The following is a 20,068-nucleotide window of genomic DNA, read 5'->3' as shown; positions in this document are numbered from 1 at the left end:
CCGCCCCCCTGCCTGGTGTGCCGCAGCCTGGAAAGCACGCCCCTGCAGCCCCTGCGGACGCTCCTGTCCGACCCCGACATCCAGGACTCCCTCCTGCTCTCGCTTCTCGCGGCCCACCTGTGCTGGTGCCACCGGCTGCGCCGCCGTGCGTGCGGTGACACCTCGCTGGTGCTCAGCCACTGCTTGGCCCTCCACCAAGCTCGGCTTCCTGCAGTGGGCCTGGGCGTCAGGGAGCACAGCTGGGCGGGGCGGGTGGCTGCACTCATGTGTCTGTGCTCCCAGAGCCTGCTGCGACATGGGCGTGCCGTCGGCGGCTGGGACCTGTGGAGGGCCCGCAACTGGAAGGACGCCAAGGCCAGAGAGCTCCGGCCCGGCCCCGGGTTCCGCTGGACAAGCCCTTCCTCATCCTCCAGGGCGCCGTCCCACCTGAGGCGGGGTCCGGGCCGGAGAGCAGGGAGAGCAGAGCGAGCCCCCGGCCTGCCCAGGGACGTGCCGAGGGTCGCGTTGGCGGGGTGCCTGCACTAGAGCGGCCTGGCGGCGTGGGACGGGGCCTGGCACTGGGCCGCCTGCCAGGGCCACGGGGCTGGACAGCTCCTGTCAGAGCCATCTCCCCGTCACGCGACTCACTCGGCGGTGCTCCTCCCCCCGCCTCAGCACCCACCTGCCCATGCAAGTGCCCCGCATGGCTGGGGGGACCCCAGGCTCGCTGCCCCGCGTCTCTGCCTGACCTGCCGCTGCCCGCAGTCAGGTGCGAGGCCGCCCGACTCCGAGCTCAGAGCCACTGAGGCACGGCCCGCACGGCAATGACCCTCCAGAAAGGCCCAAAGCCTCTCGGGATTCCTCAGGGACGGTGTGTCTCGGTTCGGTATGCTCGAGGCGGACTCCTGGCTCTGTGCTCAGGGACCACAGCTGGCACCTCACGGGGGGCTCTGGGGGGCTCCCGGGACGCAGCCCAGGTGGGCCACACGTGAGCCCAGCGCCCTCCCGCTGCTGCATCTGGCTCCCGCCCTCGTGACTGAGGTCCTGGGGGCCAAGTTCCGGCGGGCGCGGGGCCCGTCCTGCAGGCTGCTCCCCACTGTGGGCAGGCGTCCAGGGCCTGTCCGCAGGGCCTTGCTGGGCGGCTCAAGCCAGACGAGTCTTCGGCGCGGACTCCCTGAGGCTGAGCCGGGTCAGGGGCCCTGCGGCCCGGGGCCCCCGGCTGCGCCCTGTGCGTCTGAGCGGGGTCGGGCTCATCTGCTCCCTGTCCTCCCCGGGCCTGTCTGAGAGCAGCCGAGAGGGAGCCGCGTCCTGGCCACAGGGCGCCTCCACGCTGACCACCAGCGGCCCTGCTGCCCGCATCTCCTGCCAGAGGAGGAGGTTGGGGGTCCGGCCGACGTCGCCCCCCGCCAGCAGGAAGCAGCCAGGAGGGTCGTCGCCCCGGTTCCCTGGCCGGGTCCCTGAGGCCTCGAGGGGGCGTCAGTCAGGTGCTCGTGGCCGTGACGTGGCGCCTGGTTGACAGAGGAAGCCCCGGGTGGGCCGTGTCCAGGTGGGGGGGGGCGGTGAGACCCCGAGCGGGAGCTGCAGGGAGTGAGGCTTGAGAGCTCGGCGGGCCCCAGGCCCAGCAGGCCCCAGAGCCTGGGCAGGGCGGCCAGCCACAGCCACACCAGGCTCGGGCCAGGGCCCTCTGTCCACGGGGTCTCCTGTGTGCACCGGGCGTCATTCACACGCGTGCAGTTGGGCCTAGGGCTGGACGTCCGCGGTGCCGAGTCCCACCCCGTGGGTTCCCCCACCCCACAGTCCCAGCAGAGCTGGTCAGCAATGGCCGGGCCAGCCGCCCGGTCCAGAGGCCTGAATAAACGAGCCCGCCTTGGCGCTGTGAGCTGCGTGTGTGCGACTGTCGGGTCTTTGCCAAGCACCCACAGGCACAGGGACTGCTGACACCCATTCCTGGGTCCCGGGTGGTCAGAGCGAGAGGGCGGCTGCCTGGGACAGCTTGAGCACGAGCAGACACCGCCCGGCCCAGGCTCGCTGTCCAGGGGCAGGACCAAGGGCTGTGCCCTGCCCGAGGCACACCCAGTCTCGGGCGAGAGGACGACCCCGTGCAAGGCCGGGAAGGAGAGGACAGTCCTGACCCAAGGCGCAGACTCCCTGGCAGAGGGCAGAGGACTCTGGTGCACGTGCTGGCCCCGAGCCCCTCCGAGGCCTCTCTGCTGTGGCCTGCACGGCCCTCGGGCACTCTGGTGTCAGCAGGCACTCCCGGGGGGGGGGGCGTCCTCATCGCTCTGTCCGGCCGAGGACAGCAGTGGCTGACGGCCAGCTGGACCAGCGGAGGACTCAGGGAGGCGGGGCATGACAGCCAAGGGGGGCGGCTGCTCCGGGGTGCCATGCGTGAGGGCCCCTGTGTGGACACTGAGGGGGGAAATGTCCCACAGCGCGACCCCCAGGCTCTGCAGGGCCCCACAGCAGGGTCATCTCTGGGCCCGTGAAGAGTGAAACCTCAGCGGGATGACAGGCGTTTCCCGTGGAGAAACGCGACGCATGAGGCAGTCCCGGTCAGGGGATCGGGCACCAGTGTGTGTCCTCACCACCTTGACTGGGGTGAAGTGGGGAGACGGAGCTGCCCTGAGAGAAATCCGTGTCCCAGAGGTACGGGCACGTTGCCCCTTCGAGAGCAGCCCGGAGGCCGTCCGCAGTGAGGGAAGGACAGGACGGACCATGGACACGTGTTCTGAGCAGGACCTGAAGCACGAGTCCCGGCACCCCCTGTGCCTCACGCGGGGGGTCCCAGGGAACATGGGCCAGGCCCCGTGGACCCCAGCACTGCCTGAAGTCTCAGATGAACATAAACTCACTCCAGAGCGGCTGCTGGGACCTGAGGGTCCCCCCAATGCTGCCTGAGACAACAATTCTGGGGAACATGGGCTGGAAGCTGTTGACTGACACCTGGTCTGCCCTGTACACTCAGAATTCCAGAAGCTTCTAAAGCTCACTCCTGGTCTTAGCGGCCCTTTTGGTGTCAGCTTTTGTCTGGTAGGGTCATCTCTGGGCACGAGCACTGCTTGGGCAGCATGGGAGCACTCACCAGAGAGCTGGCGTCTGTAGCACCCATCAGTGCACAGGGCGCCGGCACCCTGGCCAAGGCGACACTAGTCCCCGGGTGGGCTGATACTGGATACAGACAGTGAAGCTCGGGGAATGTCCAAACCCAGTGGGCGGCCTGGCGAATGGGGACAGTGCCCGGCTTTCTCGAGAACAGGCCCAGGAGGCTGCTTTCAGGCCCCCTCAGCCTGAAGCCCAGCCCAGCCCCATCTTGGCCACAGCCAGACCGTCCCTCAGGCCCGTGCTCCAGGCGCAGGTGTGGTGCGGGGTACAGAGGAGCGGCCAGTGGGGCAGTACAGCAGAAATGAGCAGCAGCCACCACACCTCAGCTGGCCGCAGGGACAGGCTCGTGTCCATTGGGAGGCCCCGTCACGCCCAGTCAGCTGTGAGCGCCACATGCTCAGCGTCCTGTTCTCGGGCAGAGACGGGCCCCACCGCCCTGCTGCCGTGGGAGTGTTCGTTGGTCTGTCCCCCGCAGCCCGGCTCCTGGACAGCCCCTACTGTCCGCCCTGCCATGGCCACTGGCTCCTCAGACAGGCTGGAGGGAGGCCCAAGGGCCTCGTCAGACCAAAGTCTTGTCCTCAGAGGAATCTTCTGGAACAGCTCAGGCTCAGCCCTGAGATACTGAGGGGCTGCTGTGGGGAGTCTTACAGGGGCGGGAGGGGGAGGGCTAGCTGGGAGGGAGGGCCAGATGCTAATTTACATATGGCATGTGATTGGCCACCTGACAGATCTTATTTGCATGAAATGGCTGATATCCCTCACATGCCCATATTAGGGCATGAGCAGTCTGACTGACCTATGATGGGGGTCTGAGGGGGAATGTGCCAGGGGTCTGAGGGGAGGTTTGTTTCATGGGGCCAGATGGGAGGGTCTTGTGAGGAGTCTGAGGAGAGTCCTGTGGAGAGTGTATGAGGAGAGTCTTTGTTAGGGGTTCCAAGGGGAGACTGGGGGTGGGGTCTGAGGAAAGGCCTATGTCAGGAAACCTGAGAGGAGGCCTATGAAATCTAAGAAGAAATGAATTGGATACTGAGGGAGCTTGGTTGTAGGTTTGAGGGGAAGCCTGTTTTTGCGATTTGATGGGAGATATGAGTTGAGCAATGGGAAGCAAATCTTGATTTGAGGCTCAGTCTGAGAGGAGGTCTTTCAGGAGTGTGAGTGGAGGTCTGTGTCAGGGGTCGGAGGAATGTCTGAGGAGATGTCTTAATAGAGTATATGAGGGAAGGCTTATCTTGGGGGTCTTTGAGGGGAGGACTGTGTCCTGGGGTCAGAGGGAAGGCTGTGTCATGGGGGTCAGATGGAAGGCTTGTGTCAGGGGCCTGCGGGGAGGCATGTGTCAAGGCAGACTTCTAAAGGGAGACTTGTGTCATGGGATCAGAAGGGAGGCCTGTGTAGGGAGTCTGAAGGGAGGTTTGTGTCTGGGTTCTCAGAAGAGAATTGAGTTGGGCTTCTGAGAGGGACTCCGTCAGGGGTCTGAGGGGAGACCTGAGCTGGGTATTGGGAGGGGAAACTTGTATTGGGGGGACAGGGATGTGACTGGAGACCTGTTTCTGGGATCTAAGGGGAAAACTATGGTACGGGTCTGTGGGGATGCCTTTATAAAGGGTCTGAGGGGAGGCCTCTGTGGGAACTCAAGGGAAATTTGTATCATGGGGTAGAGTGGAGCTCTCTGTCAGGTTTCTGAAGGGAACCTGTGTAAGGGGCTTAAGGGGAGGCTTAGGGTGGGAGGGTAGAGGGGAGGCTTCTGTCAGGAGTCTGAGGGGAGTCCTGTGTCTGGGATCTGAGAAGAGAAATGAGTCAGGAGTCTGAGGGACTTGGTTCCAGCATTCTGAAAGGAGGTTTGCATTGGGTATCTTTGGGGAGACTGTGTAGGAGGTCTGGGGAGAGGCATGTGTCAGAGATCTGAATAGAGACATGAGTTGGGCAGTGAGAAAGGGAACTTGGATCAGGGGTCTGAGGAGAGGGCTGTGTCAAGGGTGTGAGGGGAGGCCGGTGTAGTATGCCTGGTGGGGAGGCTGTGTAGGTGTTCTGAGGAGACTTTTATCAAGGGGTCAGAGGGGAGGCCTGTGTCAGGAGTCTGAGGGAGGCCTGTGTAGAGGATGTGAAGGGAATCTGTCTAGTGAGGCAAGGCCTGTGTTTGGGTCTGAGGGATGAGTTGGGTCATGGGGTCTTAAGACACGCTTATATTAGGGCTCTGAGGGAAAGCTTTGTAAAGTATCTGAGGGGAAACACGACTTGAGGAATCTCAGGAGAGACTCAGGGGAGGCCTACGTTAAGGGTCTGACAGGAGGCCTAAGTCAGAGGCCTGGAAGGGTTGCTTCTGATCTGAAGGGAGACATATCTGGCAGGGGGGTTGAAGACATATATGTGTTAAGGGATCTGAAGGTTGGTCTGTGTCAGGGATCTGAGGCAGGTTTCTGTGTATGGGGTCTGATCAGTGACCTGAGTCAGGGGTTTGAAGAGAAACTTCGCCCCCACCCCGAGTGTCTGAGGAGATGCCTGTGTTGCTACCTCAGGGGAGACCTGAGTCAGGGACTCTATGGGTAGACTTGTTTGGAGTTCTGAGTCGAGGCCTATGCCATAGGTCTATGGGGATACCTGGGTCAAGGGTTCTATGGGGAGGCCTGTGAGAGGATGAAGCACAGAGGCTGGTACCACGGAGCCCAGACTATGCCTAAATGTGGGTTGGCTGATCCTAGCATCAAAATGAGAGATGTCTACTACAACTATTCAAAATAAACAAACTCCCCAAATGGCCATATGCCCAGTTAGTGAAAATGCTTTTCTAATATTATTTAGTATCACTGTATCACTGTCATCCCATTGTTCATCAATTTACTTGAGCAGGCACCAGTAATGTCTCTATCACACTCAGCCCTGAGATTTTAGCAGCCTCTCCTTACTCGTCTTTCCCAACGATTGGAGGCTCTTTCAGGGTCAGGGGAATGAGACCTATCGTTACTGTTATTGGCATATTGAATACGCCACGGGTAGCTTGCCAGGCTCTGCCGTGCGGGCAGGATACTCTCGGTAGCTTGCCTGGGCTCTCCGAGAGGTATGCATATATCTTTTACTGTATTTTGGGATGTGAATACACCATGGGAAGCTTGCAAGGTTCTTCCATGAAGGCAATAAACTCTTGGTAGCTTGTCAGGTTCTCCAAGAGGGAGAACAAGGCGCGCAGCCACTTTGCCGGAGCTCAGTCTTATAGTCTCTGGATGTTGGCCATTGGTGGGATTACATGGCACCAGGGGCAGTTTGTGGGTGTGGCTTCCAAGCTACTGGAAAATGGGGGGTCTGGCTGGAGAAGGCCCAGTCCCAATCCGAGCAGGCTAGGAGATCTCAGCCCCAGGTCCTGCACACCTGGGTTCCTCTGCTGGTCCCTTCATGCTTGAGGCTCATCCAAGTGTGTGGAGAGTGGCCTTGAGCATGGCTGTAGCTGGGTTCTGGAGGTCTTCAACTGTCAAGGCTCTGCTTGGGTCAGGGAGGGAAAGCAACCCATCCCCTCTGAGGGGACTATTATTATTTGGGACACTATTATTTAGTAGTATGTGAAAATAGGGAGAAACCATTCTTGCCCCCATGATGTCATCACCATCATAAGCATCACCTGTATCAACCACCACAGTGACCACCCCCACCATCTCTACCATCATCTCCATCGCTTCCCCACCCGCCCTCACCGTCACCCCCATTCACAGGACCCCAGCATCACACTGCAGGCTCCTATTAGTGCTATTTCTCTTCTCCTTCCTGCCATCGCTTGGTACTTTGCTCACTGGACTACTTGGCAGTGCCAATCATATTGGCCACTTCTGCACACGGATCCCAATGAAAGTACACACGGTTCATGTCGACAACTTGAAAAAAATCTGGGTGTGACATCTGAGAGCCTGCGTTGAGTTTTGCAGGGAAGTTCTCGATCCTCTGACTCAGATAAGCTGATAGGGTGCAGGCAGGTGGGCAGGTTGGGGGCGTGTGTCACAGTGCGTGGCTGTGCCGGGCCCACAGGGCTGCTGTTGTTTCAGTTTGAGACACTCATGCTCAGGTTGGAACCAGCTCCTTTAGACCCTGTTCCCAGCCTGAGACCAAGAGGTGCCCACACGCTTCTCCCAGTCCCTTCCCACAGGGTCCTGGTCACACGTGCTCAGATGCTGCCCACTGTGTAAGTGGAGCAAGGGCTGTGCAGGAGGGAAGCCAGCGAAAGGGAGGCCAATTTGGACCCATGTTCCCCATGTGGGAGGACCCTGGGCCGGGGCAGATACTGGGTTAGAGAGAGGAGGCCCGGGACAGCACTCACTGTCCCTTCATACCCTTCTGCACACGGCCACTCGGCAGCTCCCCCCTGCACCCGCCCACCAGCCAGGCAGGACACGAGGCGAGTGTGTCCTCATCCACGCCCGTCCTTGGGCAGCCCAGGGCCCAGCTAAGCGCTGAGCGGCGGCACCTTCGCGCTGCCAGAAACAAGAGACTGAGTGCGGATCGACAGCATCATTTATTTCCACCTAACCAGACTTCACTCAAGGCCCGAGGTCAGGGGATGGGCCAGCCCGGCTTCCGTGGGACACACACTCGCTCCTGCCCAACACTGGACTTTTCTCTGCAGTTTAGCGAAGGAAGCAGCGAGGGGCAGATCTGCAAATGCCCTTGTCAAGGTCACCTGCTGGCTATGGCAAGGGCAGCTGACCAGACAGGGCCCTTTGGGCTGCCATTGACGAGCTCAGCCGGCAGGGGCCAGCGGCACCCCTGTCACGGGGGCCCACCCAGCCTGTCTCCCGAAGGCCCTGTGCCAGGGTCCCTCAGCACAGAGGGCTGCGGTGGGCTTTCGGCTCTGGACAAGGCCACTGCCAGGTCCCACCCAGCTTCAGGGCTAAGGGCTGGAGGGGCTGCTCAGGGCTCCCTGCCAGCCTCAAACGGCAGGTCAGAGAGAGCAGACGGGGCGCCCTGGAGCCGACCTGACAGGGACATTCAGGACATCCTGCCTCCTCAGGGCCTATCTGAGCACCCAGCGCCACTCAAACAGAAGCTTGGGACAGCAAAGCAGACCCCCAGAGAGGGTCTCTGTGCCAGGGTGCGAGGAACAACCTGTTAGGGCTTCCCCTTCGAAGGCAGGTGGGCAGGGTGAGCCTGCTCCCCTGGGCAGGGGGCTGGTGGGAGGTGCAGCACGGGACCAGCACAGCGCACTGAGGGCTGAGCTCATTCGAGGCCCCGAGGGGACACAGAGGCAGCTCCTGTCCAGATGCGCCTTCAGCGAGTCCTAGAAGCTCCCGGGACACAGACATCGTGCGTGACCATGCGCTGAAGCCGGGCTCCGCTCACAGATCCCATCCGTCTGCTTAAATATCTCGCTCCTACAAAGTGGGTTTACATTTGAAGTACAAAGTGCAAATACTATGTTTTTGGTTTGGGTTTTTAATTGCGTTTTGGTGATTGTCGTCCACACGCTGGGAGCCTTGGGAGAGCTCAGCCTTGCTTCCTGGGCTGAAAGAGAATAGAAAGGGAGTCAGAGGGAGGTGGCCCCCGCCTGCCTGCTGGAGGAGGCTCAGTAGCCAAACCGGAAAATCAGATTTTAAACAGGGGAGGAGTAACAGGGAAACCCGAAGAGCACTTGCGGGCGCTCCTAGCCTCGCCCGAGCAGAACGCAGCTGGGAGCAGCAGAGCCAGCGCCGAGCGCCCCCGTGGGCAGCACTCCAGCACAGGCGTGTTCGGGGTTGGGGGAGGCCTTGCACACGTTTATGGCCAGGACAGACACGGGCCATGGGAGACCCCTGGAATGCCCAGTTCTGACAAACAGATTCTAGAACCCTGTACATCCCACTCTTGGCTCTTCCCAAACACAAAGCTAGTCAGGTCCGGCCCTCCCCGAACCCCAAACCCACGGACATCGCCGTCCTCCCCGTGGCTCACGGCTCCTGCCAGCCCAGCTGGGTGCGGCCTGCGTGGTGGAGCCTCTTCCTGCCTCCCCCATCCCGGCTGCCCTGCAGGGAGCTCAACGCCCCTCCTGGCTCAGCCTCTGCAAACAGTCGGGCCACCGAGAGACTGCAGCTGTCCACGTGGGGACAGGCACACTGAGGACACGGCTCTGGCCACCACAGTCGCTTCGGAGCGCGTCATCGGCAAGTCAAATAGCAAAGGCTCCAAGGGCTGAGCGCACACGGAGTTGACAGAATCTTGCAAACTCGTTCCAGCCAGCAGAAGGGCCCACCCTGTGCCACGTGCCCTCTGGGCTCTCCGACCCTGCCCACGGCCGACTCTGGAGGCGGCCACTCACCTGTCTCGGGGAAGTGCTGTCCACACTGCCTCGGGGGGCTGCGGGGGACAAAGTAAAGGCCATTAGTAGTAAAGGGCTGTTCCCAGAGAAGGGCCCGTCAGCTGGACTCGGACACGGCAGCAAGGGCCGAGTCTAAGAGCATGCCATGGGCAGCACTCAGATATCCACAGAGGTGAGGAAGAGTAGGGCAGCCTGGGGGAGGTGGCATGGCCTCAGCTGGGTTCCCCCTCCCCAAGCTGCCCCTCCTGCTTGTGAGGCACCAGGGACCGTTAGCACTCGGGTGACTAGTGAGGCTCAAAGCAGGTGTCAGAGGGACAGGGGCCCAGTGATGCCCCCTCAGTTCTGATAGGGGTCCTTGCCCTACTCGTGTGGGTCCCCGCCCTCCCCACAATGGTCCCCTGACCTCCCCAGGAGCTCCACTCTCCACATGGACATCCTCTACCTTCTGAGGTGGACGCCTGCCCTCCACATGGGGGTCCCCAGCCCTCCTACAGAACTCAGAGCTCTGCACATGCCCTGTGTCCTGTGTACAGCTGGGCAGGGTCACTGCTGTGGCAGGCTCCACCCCCAGAGCTCTGAGGCCTCAGCCCAGCCCCCTCAGCACACGCAGCTGAGGAAACAGCACCATATCAGAGTAAAGACCACATGCAGCCTGAGGAAGGACTGGGTTTGGGGGGAGAAAATGACACCCAGAAGGTGGGGCCAACACCCACCTCAGCTCCCTGGGCCGTGTCTCCAGGATAGACTCTCAGAGAAAGACTCAGTCCGACTCGCCACCTTCAACCAGGGGCCCCTCAGAGCCTCCAAGACTCACCCAAGGACCCCTCAGAAACTCCAAAGGACTGCTCAGAGGCCCCAGTCTCTCTCAGAACCCTTCAGGCCTCCACTACCCAGGGACCCCTCAGAGCCCCCAGACTCCCCAGTGACCCCTCAGAGCCCCCAGACTCCAACACAGGAACCCCTCAGAGCACCCAGACTCTCACACAGGGTCCCCTCAGAGCCCCCAGACTCCAACACAGGAACCCCTCAGAGCCTCCAGACTCTCACACAGGGGCCTCTCAGAGTCTGAATACTCCCCAGTGACCCCTCAGAGCCCCCAGACTCCCACACAGACACCCCTTAGAACCAGTGACCCCTCAGAGCCTCCAGACTCCCCAGTGACTCTCAGAGGCCGCAGTCTCCCACACAGGCACCTCTCACAGCCCCCTGAAGGCCAGCGCCCACCTTTGGGTCTCCCTGTCAGGACCTAATGGCCATCCCTGCCCCCTCACCCCAGTGCTCAGGGTTCCTCCACACCACAACTCCCTGTCCCACGCCTCGGGTTCCAGCTGGGAACTGAGAGCTGCCCTGTGGTGGCAGCATCTCAGGAGCTGGTGACCACGATCAGTCCTTAGTGGGGGCAGGGACAGGGATACCCCGACCCCTGGGAGCAGGACCAGGGGCTGGAGGCAGTTCTCCCAGTGTCTGGGGGGTGACAGGAAGGAAACGGTGCCCGACCCCTCCTGGTGTTCCAACTCGATCCTGGTGCTCTGACCCACCTTGGTATTCCATCCCCATCTTGGTGCCCACCCCCTCCTGGTGCTCAATCCCCACTCCTGGTGCTCCCCCTCCTGGTGCTACCTCCTCCGTGTGGGTGCTCCACCCCTGCTGGTGCTCCATCCCAAGAGCACAGTGAAAGAGGTGCCTGAGAGAGTCCCAGGGGACAAGGCCCTGACACGTTCCCTACAGGTGTGGCATGAGGTGCCCACAGGGCCAGGAAGCCGGAGCCCTGAGAGGCTCCGTGGAGCAGCCAGAGGTGAGGCTGGGCACCCCTGCCCCCACGCAAGGCAGGCACTTACTCGGGAGCCGCCTGGCGCTGGCCCTGCCCTCGTCCCTGCTGACGCCCAGACACCCCATCAACTCCTGCAGCGACAGCGCCCGGTCGTTGCTGGCGTCGCAATATTCCACGAATCTCTTCACGCACTTCTTGGGCTTGGCCTTCTTCCGGAGGAAGCGCTTTACCGGCTTCATCTCCTTCTTACCGATGTCCCCGCTGCCATTCCTGTCCAGCACCTTGAAGTACCAGCGCACCACCCGCTCCTCCAGCGTGTGACTGGGGTCTGGCTCCGGCTGCCTGCAGAGACACGAGCACGCTGGAACCTGCTGTGCCAGGGAGCCGTCGCCCCCTCCCTGACACCCCGGGCTGCAGGGGGCATGCGGGGAGGGCAGGGGAGGAAGGGGAAGGGAGGCAGGCAGGAGGGGGCGGCAGGGTCCCTACAGGGGAGGGCAGGGAGGAAGGGGCCCACAGAGAGGAAGGGAGGGAGGAGAGAGGAAGGGGCCCTGGCAGGAGGAGGAGGGGGCAGGGGGGCGGGGTGGGAGGGATGCAGGGCCCCACAGGGGAGGCCTTTCAGAGGCTCTGGGGTGTGTCACAGTGTGGCTGAGACTCCCTTCTGGGGTAGGGCATGCACCTGCCAGGGGCGGCGGGGTCGGACACGGCATGGACCATGTCTGTGGACAGCGCGTCCAGGACACTGGTCAGGAACTCGTTCTTCTTGGCGCCGGGACAGCCTGCAACAGAACCACTGGGTCTCCGTGCAGCCCAGGGGAGTGGACTACCCGGCCTTATCCATGGGCAGCACTACAGCCCGGGGGGGGGGGGTGGACTGGCCTCGTCCATGGCAGCAGCACAGCCCGGGGGGTGGACTGGCTGCGTCCACGGGCAGAATGGCCAGGAGAGGGGTTCTTGGGCCTTTTCTAGCCTGGCTTTCAGGGGGCGAAGACTGAGGGGAAGGAGCGAGTGACAGGCTGCTGGGGCTCTGTGCACCTGAAAGTGCTTCCGAGCGCCCTGGAGACAGCAGCCCTGGGAGCTAGCCGGCCCCACCGGGCAGCGTGTGGGCCACAGGGTCGCCGGCAGCAGGACTCAGCTCGTCTCCAGGGCCACGGTGGGTCCTTCCGTGCTGCACTGACACGGCAACGGCGCGAAGCCACGGGGCGGACCAGCCCTGCCAGCGTCCCCCACACTGCGGCCGGCGCCCTGCGTCACCACCCACCCAGCGGGCTGGCGGGGCCGGGAGGGGCAGGCGCCTGCTCGCTGGGAAGCCCAGTCGGCGGCAGTGGTTAGGGCCCAGCCACCGGGAAGAGCTGCCAGAGAAAACAGAGCAGCGTCCATCTGCGCCTGCAGAGCCTCGCTCCAAGGCCGGAGCCCTGCACGGCCAGGCTCTCACTGGCCTGCCCACCGGCAGGCCTCACGAGGCCCCTGGGCTCCTCACTCTGCTCCGGCAGGCCAGTGTCTTACTCCAACACCTGCACGTGCTGACAGAGACCCTGCAGGGGACGAGTCCCGCATGCATCTCCAGCAGGGTCTGCCGAGAAGGCTTCCCCCTCAGCCCCTCAGCCACGGCCAGGGTCACATCATCAGATGGAGCCACAAGCCGCTGGGGCACCTGCACAAGGCCATGCCAGACCCCACACCACACGGTCTCCTGTCACCGAGCTGCTGAGGGTCGCGGGAGCAACCCGGCCATCAGCACGGCCGGGGAGCCACCACGCCACTCCCAGAGAAAGAATGATCTCCCGCAAGGGAAAGACAGCATTATAGCACGAAGCAGATTACGTGGCTCTGTGGCTCCGGGCTGCTCTCCACACTCTTATTCTGCTCTCTGGAGGGCGTCTGTGTCCAGCCAGTGGTGGCTAATCCCCACTGCCCCTCCTCAGCTGCAGATGCCCAGTGGCCCCAGCCCCCAGCAAGGCCCACGGGGAGGAGGCCCACAGGGAGGAAGCCGAGGGGGGCTCAGTCCCAGAGAGCAGACCCTGGGCAGAGCCAGCATGTACGCTCCTCCCTGACAAGCCTTCCCACAAGGAAGTGTGGGGCCCTGCAGAGCCTGGCCACGTCGGAGGGAAGTTCATCCCGGACACACACGGCCACTCTCACATCTGGCAGGGACAGGCTCCAAATCACACACTCCACTTGCGCTGCATGACCAACTGTTTATTATGGCCAGCAATTTTTCTTCCCCAGACTCTTCAAACAAACCATCACACACGGCAGCTGCCAGGGAGTCCCAGAAACCCAGTGTCATCTGGAGGCAGCCCTGCACTCTACACTCGTGTTTATTTACATGGGGGGCAGGGGCCTGGCTGGCCCGAGGCTGCCAACACTGCTAGCACTCAGGCAGTGGAGGGCTCCTCAAAGAAAACTCGGTCCTAATGTGTCAAGACAGACAGCGGACAGAAGGGCAGGCTCATGACCCATATGTTGGGGCACCATCAAAAACCTGATTCTCACAGGGAATATCTTCAGACCTCCATCTCCTCACAAAAGGAACCCGCTGTGTGCCCCTTCACCTTTCACAGGAACCTGCTGTATGCCCATCTCTTCACATAGGAGCCACTTTAGACCCCGTCTCCTTGAAGGAGTCTGTTGTATGCCCCATCTCCTCATATGTACCCCTCCTGCCGGTGTGTGGTGTGGGGGTGTGGGACTGAAAGGATTTAAACAGTTCTGAAGCTCAGGCATGAATAGTTTTGTCAATCATGGTTTCTCAATAAAAGACTAAGAAGTTTTGACCTGGGAGATGACTCTAAGGGCTGGAGGCTGTACTTTGCATGGGGAGTCCTCTGTTCAACCCCTGGCACCACATGGACACCCACTATTAATAGGAGTGACCCCAAAACAAGTTTAAAGACTCAAGAATGTGTATATTTTCTCTACATTTTCCTGTTTTGATTTTGGGTCACACCTGTCTGTGCTCGGGCTTTCTCTGGGCTTTGCTCTTAGTCATCGGAGCCAGAAGCAGAGGAAAGAAAGAGCACAAAGCGACTGAGAATCAGAGTCAAAGTCAGAAGTGAGAGCGAGTGGGGCTCCAGAGACTGAAGCAGAAGGGCTCCGCAGAGAGAGATAGGAAGAAGAGAGATTGGAAGAGACCAGAGGAGAGACAACAGAGACAGAGAGAGGTCGGAAGAGACCAGAGGAGAGACGACAGAGACAGAGACAGAGATAGAGAGATAGACAGAAGAGAGCACAGCGGCACACACAGAAGCAGAGCACAAGGAGGAGCCATCCCGATCCGGTCCATACACAGCGGCTCGAGTGCACCGAACGCGAGTGGGGAGAGAGTGAGAGCACCGCCCCGAGAGCCCGCAAACACCACACACACATCACCCTTCTGCAGGCGTGCGTTTGTATTTTTTACAGTATACTCCATCTCTTCACAGGAACCTGCTGTATACCCTCATACAGGAAACTGTTTTAGACCCCATCTCCTCAAGGAATCAACTGAATAACCCATCTCCTCAAAAGAAACTTATGTAGACCCCATATCCTGACACAGAATCTGCTGAAGACCCCATCTCCTCAAAGGAACATGTTTTATGCCTCCCAGGAATCTGCTGTAGCCAGCATTTCCTCAGTACAGCCCATCTCCTTACTCAGGATTCTGCTGCAGACCCCATCTCCTGATGCAGAAACCTGCTGTAGACACCTCATCTCACAGGAACCTGTTATAGACTCCACCTCCTCACAAAGGAATCTGCTATTGACCCTATCTCCTCACAAAGGAGCCTGCTGTATGCCCCATACAGAAACCTGATGTACACCACATATCCATACACAGGAACTTGCTGGAGATACAATCATATTACAGAGAAAACTCCTGTAAAAACAATCTCCTGCAACAGGAACCTGATGTATATCCTATCTCCTCACAGGAACCTGCTGCAGACCCCATACCTCACAGAAACCTGCTATACATCCCATCTTCTCACACAGGAATCTTATGTATGTCCCATCTCCTCAAACGAGACCCTGCTATATACCCAATCTCTTCATAGAAACCTGCTGAAGACACAATCTTCTCAAAGAGAAGCTTGCTGTAAACCCCTTCTCCTGACACAGGAAACTGCTATAGATCTCATCTCCTCATAGGATTCTGTGGTATGCCCCACACAGCAATCTGCTGTATGTCCCATATCCTCACACAGGAACCTGCTATATGCCCCATATCTTCACACAGGAATTCACTGTAGACCTCATCTCCTCAGAGAGGAACCCCTGTATACCCCATATCTTCACACAAGAACCTGTTGTATACCCCATTTTCTCACAGGAACCTGATATGTACCCCATTTTCTCACAGGAATCTGCAACACACCGCATTTTCTCACAGGAACTTGCTATATGCCACACCTCCTCATAGGAACCTGCTGTAGACCGTATCTCTTCACAAAGAAATCTATTGTAAACACCATCTCCTGACACAGGAAATTGCTGTAGACCCTATCTCCTCATACGAACTTGTAGTATGCTCCATCTCATCACAGGAATATGCTGTAGACCCCATCTCCTCACTCAGGAGTTTATTGTGGACACCACCTCCTGGCATAAGAACCTACTACAGATCTCATCTCCTTACACAGGAACCTGCTGTAGACCCCATCACCACGTAGTAAATGCTGTAGACCCCATCTCCTCAGACAGGAACCTGCTGTGTGCTCTATCTCCTCACAGGAACCTGCTGTAAACCTCTCTCTTCACAAAGAAATCTGTTGTAAATACCATCTCCTGACAGAGAAAACTTCTGTAAAACCCATCACCTCACAGGAAATGCTGTAGACCCTATTTCCTCACACAGGAACCTGCTGTGTTCTCTATCTCCTCACAGGAACCTGCTGTAGACCCTCTCTCCTCATAAAGAAATCTGCTGTAAAAACCATTTCCTGACAGGAAACTGCTGTGGACCTCATCTCCTCACAGGAAACTGTGTTATGCTCCATCTCCTCAGACAGGAAGTTACTGTGGATCCCATCACCTCAGAAGAACCTGCTGTATACCCCATCTTTTCACAGGAACCTGCTGTTGAACATATTTCACACAGGTGTCTACTATAGATCCAACCTCCTCATAAAGGAAGCTGTTATATGCCCCATTTGCATACAGAAATATGCTGTGTACCCCATCTCTTCACAGGAACCAGCTGTAGACCCCACCTCCTCACACAGAAAACTGCTATGGACACCATCTCCTAACACAGGAACCCCCTATAGAAACCATTTCCTGAAACAAGAACCTGATGTAGACCCCCTATCTTCTAACAGGAACCTGCTGTATGACCCTCTCTTCACGGGAACCTGTTGTATGTCTCATTTCCTCGAAAGGAACCTGCTGCAGTCCCCATCTCCTGACACAGAAACCTGATGTAGACCCTATCACCTCACAGGAACCTACTGTAGACCACATCTCTTCACATGAACCTGCTGTATACCCCATACCCTCACACATGTATCTAAGGTAGACCCCACCTCCTCACTCAGGAATCTACTGTAGACCCAATCTCCTGACACAGGCACCTGCTGTTTAGACCTTATATTCTCAAACAGGAACCTGCTATATGCCATAATCCTCACAAGAAACTGCTGTAGACCCCATGCCCTCACAGGAATCCATTGTATGCCGCATCTCCTCATGCAGAAACCTGTTGTGGGCCCTATCTCCTAAGAGGAACCAATCTCCTGACACAGGAATATACTGTTGATACCATTTACCATATCCTGACAGGAATCTTCTGAACTCTCCATATCCTCACAGGAACCTGCCATAGATTCAATCTCATAGGAACATTCTGTAGATTCTATCTCCTCACAGGAACCTGCTATATGCCCCAACTCCTCACAGAAATCTGCTGTAGACCCCATGTCCTCACAGGAACCTACTGTTACTCTAACTCCCCTTTATCTTGTAAACCCAGTAATACCCAAAGTGACGGACACCCTAGTCACTAATTCACTGTGTTGTCTTTTTCCAATTTCAGTGAGCTATGGGCAGAATCCCTGGTTTTTGTCATTGATAAACTCACCTTTACCTTCTCAAATCTCTGCCCACAAGGGTAAGGTGGGCACCAGTTCTAGATGGGGAGCCCTCCTCCCTATCGTGTTCCCACTGTTGCTCTCAGGATGCCGGACTCCTGCTTCTTGTCCCTCTCAGCAGTTAAGGGGCCTGAAGGGGCAGACACATCTGTTAGAGTGCCGAGGGAACAGTTCAAAGTGGGTTTGGGAGGAGGCAAAGAGTTCCCCCACATCCCCATCATGTGCAGGTGGGCGGTAGATAAGCAGGTTCTCAGTTGCATCTCTGTGAGTGTAGGGCACCCTCAGATCCCCAGATACAACCTGGGGCCCCTCCTTTCCAAGGAGGCAGATGCTAAAGCTGGCAGAAACTGCCACAGCCCCGAGTGCACCCCTGAGTGCATGTACCCCAGCCCAGTGCACCCCTGAGTGCATGTACCCCAGCCCAGTGCACCCGAGTGCATGTACCCCAGCCCAGTGCACCCCTGAGTGCATGTACCCCAGCCCAGTGCACCCCTGAGTGCATGTACCCCAGCCCAGTGCACCCCTGAGTGCATGTACCCCAGCCCAGTGCACCCCTGAGTGCATGTACCCCAGCCCAGTGCACCCCTGAGTGCATGTACCCCAGCCCAGTGCACCCCTGAGTGCATGTACCCCAGCCCAGTGTACCCCTAAGTGCATGTACCCCAGCCCAGTGCACCCTCATAAAGGGACCCCCAGCCCAGTACACCACCATGTAGGCACTTCCAGCCCAGTGCAACCCCCAAGTACAGGGCCCCACACACAGCACCTCCTAGGTGTGGGCGCCCCGGCTCGGTGCACTCCAAGTGCAGGGTCTCCAGCCCAGCATTGTGGGGCCAGTGAGCCCCTTTAGAGCCCACACAGCCGCTGTGATGGTCAGGGGCCTGTGCTGGTGCTCGTATGATATAAGCTGGTCCCTGTCTGAATTGTTCCTTCCAGAGCTGGATGGAGAAAAGCAGTTTCCAGGCAACCCCACAGGGAAGCTCCCGGGACTGAGTGACCCTCACTGTCCACTGCAGAGATGAAGGTCAGCCAATGAGAGGCTCTGAGCCCTGGGTGCTGTCACCGCCACCCTCAGTCCTCACGGCTACCCCCAACCCTCACTCTCCCGGCCCTCCACTGATGCCAGTCCTCATCACCATCCTATCTCTCACCACTGCCCACAGGGGGCGCCCTGCCTCCTCTTCAGCCCTAGAGCTCCTGTGACTGGCACCGTCCAAGCCTGATGCTGGAGGGTGCCTCACTGAGGGGTCAGGAGTCCTGAGTTGAGGCGCTACAGACACCCACACTGTCCATCGCAGGGGCATTACTGAACGGTCAGCTTGGGCCAGCCGCCACCCTCATCCCGGCCCCTCTCACTCACCATGATTCTCTGTATGTCTCCCTGCGTCTCTCTCCCTCTCTCTGCTTCTGTCTGTCTCTCTCTATCTGTCTCTGTCTGTCTCTATCTGTCTGTCTCTGTTTGCCTGTCTGTCTCTGTCTCTGTCTCTCTCTCGCCACAGAAGTGCAGCGCTCCCTTCCCAGGGCACAGCCCATAGCCTCAGTGTCCTGCTGCCAACTTTGTCCCTTCACTGCAGAAGTCTCAGGACAGGACCACGCTGTACCAGGATGGGGGGTTGGAGTGAGTGGGTATGAGTGTGTGGGGGTGTGGGGTTGTGAGTGAGTAGTGGTATGTGAGACTGCATGATGATGTGTGTAGTGATGAGAGAATGGTGGTACGGGAGTGAGTGTGGGGATGAGTGTGTATGAGCATGTGGTGTGAGGGTATGTATGTGTGAGGGTATGTGAGAGGATGGTGGTATGTGGGTTTGAGTTTGGGGTGTTCAGGTGAGTGTGTGGTGGTGTGAGTATGGTGGCATGTGATTTTGTATGTGGGTGTGGGGGAAGTAGGGTGTGTAGTGAGTGGGGTAGGTGATGGCGTGTATGTAGTGGTGAGTGTGTGGTGGAGTGTGAGTGTGTGTGATGGCTTGAGGCAGTGTGTGGTGGTGTGACTGTGGTGGCTTGTGTGTAATGATGTGTGTGTGTGACAGTGTGTGGGGGTGTGAGATGGGGGTGTCATGGAGGGGGCTGAATGTGTGGTGGTATGTGAGAGTAGTGTCTCCACCTGCCTGACCAGCCCGGGGTCCAGGGTCTGAGCACGCCAGACGGGCACCTCCAAGTCCAGGTCTCACCGAGAGACGAGATATGCTGGGGCTTGGGAGCGATTCCCAGGGCCACAAGGAAGAACACAAAGTGCCATGGGTGGTCTGTCCATCTGTCTCTCTGTCTGTCTCTGTCTCTCTGTCTCTGTCTGTCTCTCTCTCTCTCTCTGTCTCTTCCCACAAAGGGCAGTGCTCCCTAACTGGCCCCAAGGTCCTGTCGCCCTCTGAGCTTGAGCAGCTGCCATGAGGCAGGGAGGGGCAGGGAGGGAAGTTGAGGGACAGTGAGGAACAAAGAGGGGACAATGAGGGGCAGTGAGGGGACTGTGAGGGGCACTGAGCCACCCTGAGCCTCAGAGGACAAAGCACGATACAAAGCAGGCAGTGACCCCCAGCCCTGAGGGCGCCGAGGGGGGGACTGGGCAGGGAGAGCGGGCCTGGAGGAGGGTGGGCCGGGAGGAGGGGGAGGGGACAGGAGGAGGGGACAGCAGACCTGGGGCACTGACGCAGCCCCAGTTCAGGGTGCCTGCAGGGGGCTCGGGCGCCTGGCCCTCGCCTCCCCACGTCAAGTGTCACCGGCCCGTCTGTGCACGTGGGGTCTGACGCCCCTCTCTGGCCTCATGTCCCTGTCCTGGCCCTTGCGGGGAGCCCAGGACGTGCCCCCGTCTCCCTGCACCCTCGGTGCCAGCCTGGGGTCTCACACGAGGGCGGGGCAGCAGGAGGCTGGAGCAGGGGACCCTCAGCC

At 59.2% G+C, this 20,068-nt stretch overlaps 1 protein-coding gene across 2 annotated transcripts in view; it reads right to left on the bottom strand.

Moving 5' to 3' along the window:
- Positions 1-7,560: 7,560 nt before the first annotated feature.
- SMOC2 (SPARC related modular calcium binding 2) overlaps positions 7,561-20,068 on the bottom strand; it is a 70,248-nt gene continuing 57,740 nt past the window's right edge. For both annotated transcript variants that reach the window (XM_055135661.1, XM_055135662.1), the window contains exons 10-13: positions 11,797-11,896; positions 11,188-11,462; positions 9,350-9,387; positions 7,561-8,559 (exon numbers count right to left, since the gene is read on the bottom strand). In XM_055135661.1, coding sequence (XP_054991636.1) covers positions 8,542-8,559; positions 9,350-9,387; positions 11,188-11,462; positions 11,797-11,896 — 431 coding nt within the window. In that variant the 3' untranslated portion in view covers positions 7,561-8,541. The remainder of the gene's footprint in view (positions 8,560-9,349; positions 9,388-11,187; positions 11,463-11,796; positions 11,897-20,068) is intronic.

The sequence above is a fragment of the Sorex araneus genome, chromosome 4, assembly GCF_027595985.1.
Source record: "Sorex araneus isolate mSorAra2 chromosome 4, mSorAra2.pri, whole genome shotgun sequence".
NCBI classification, from domain to species: Eukaryota; Metazoa; Chordata; class Mammalia; order Eulipotyphla; family Soricidae; genus Sorex; species Sorex araneus.
The sequence above is the reverse complement of the archived record's forward strand: the minus strand, read 5'-3'. Positions and strand labels throughout refer to the sequence as shown.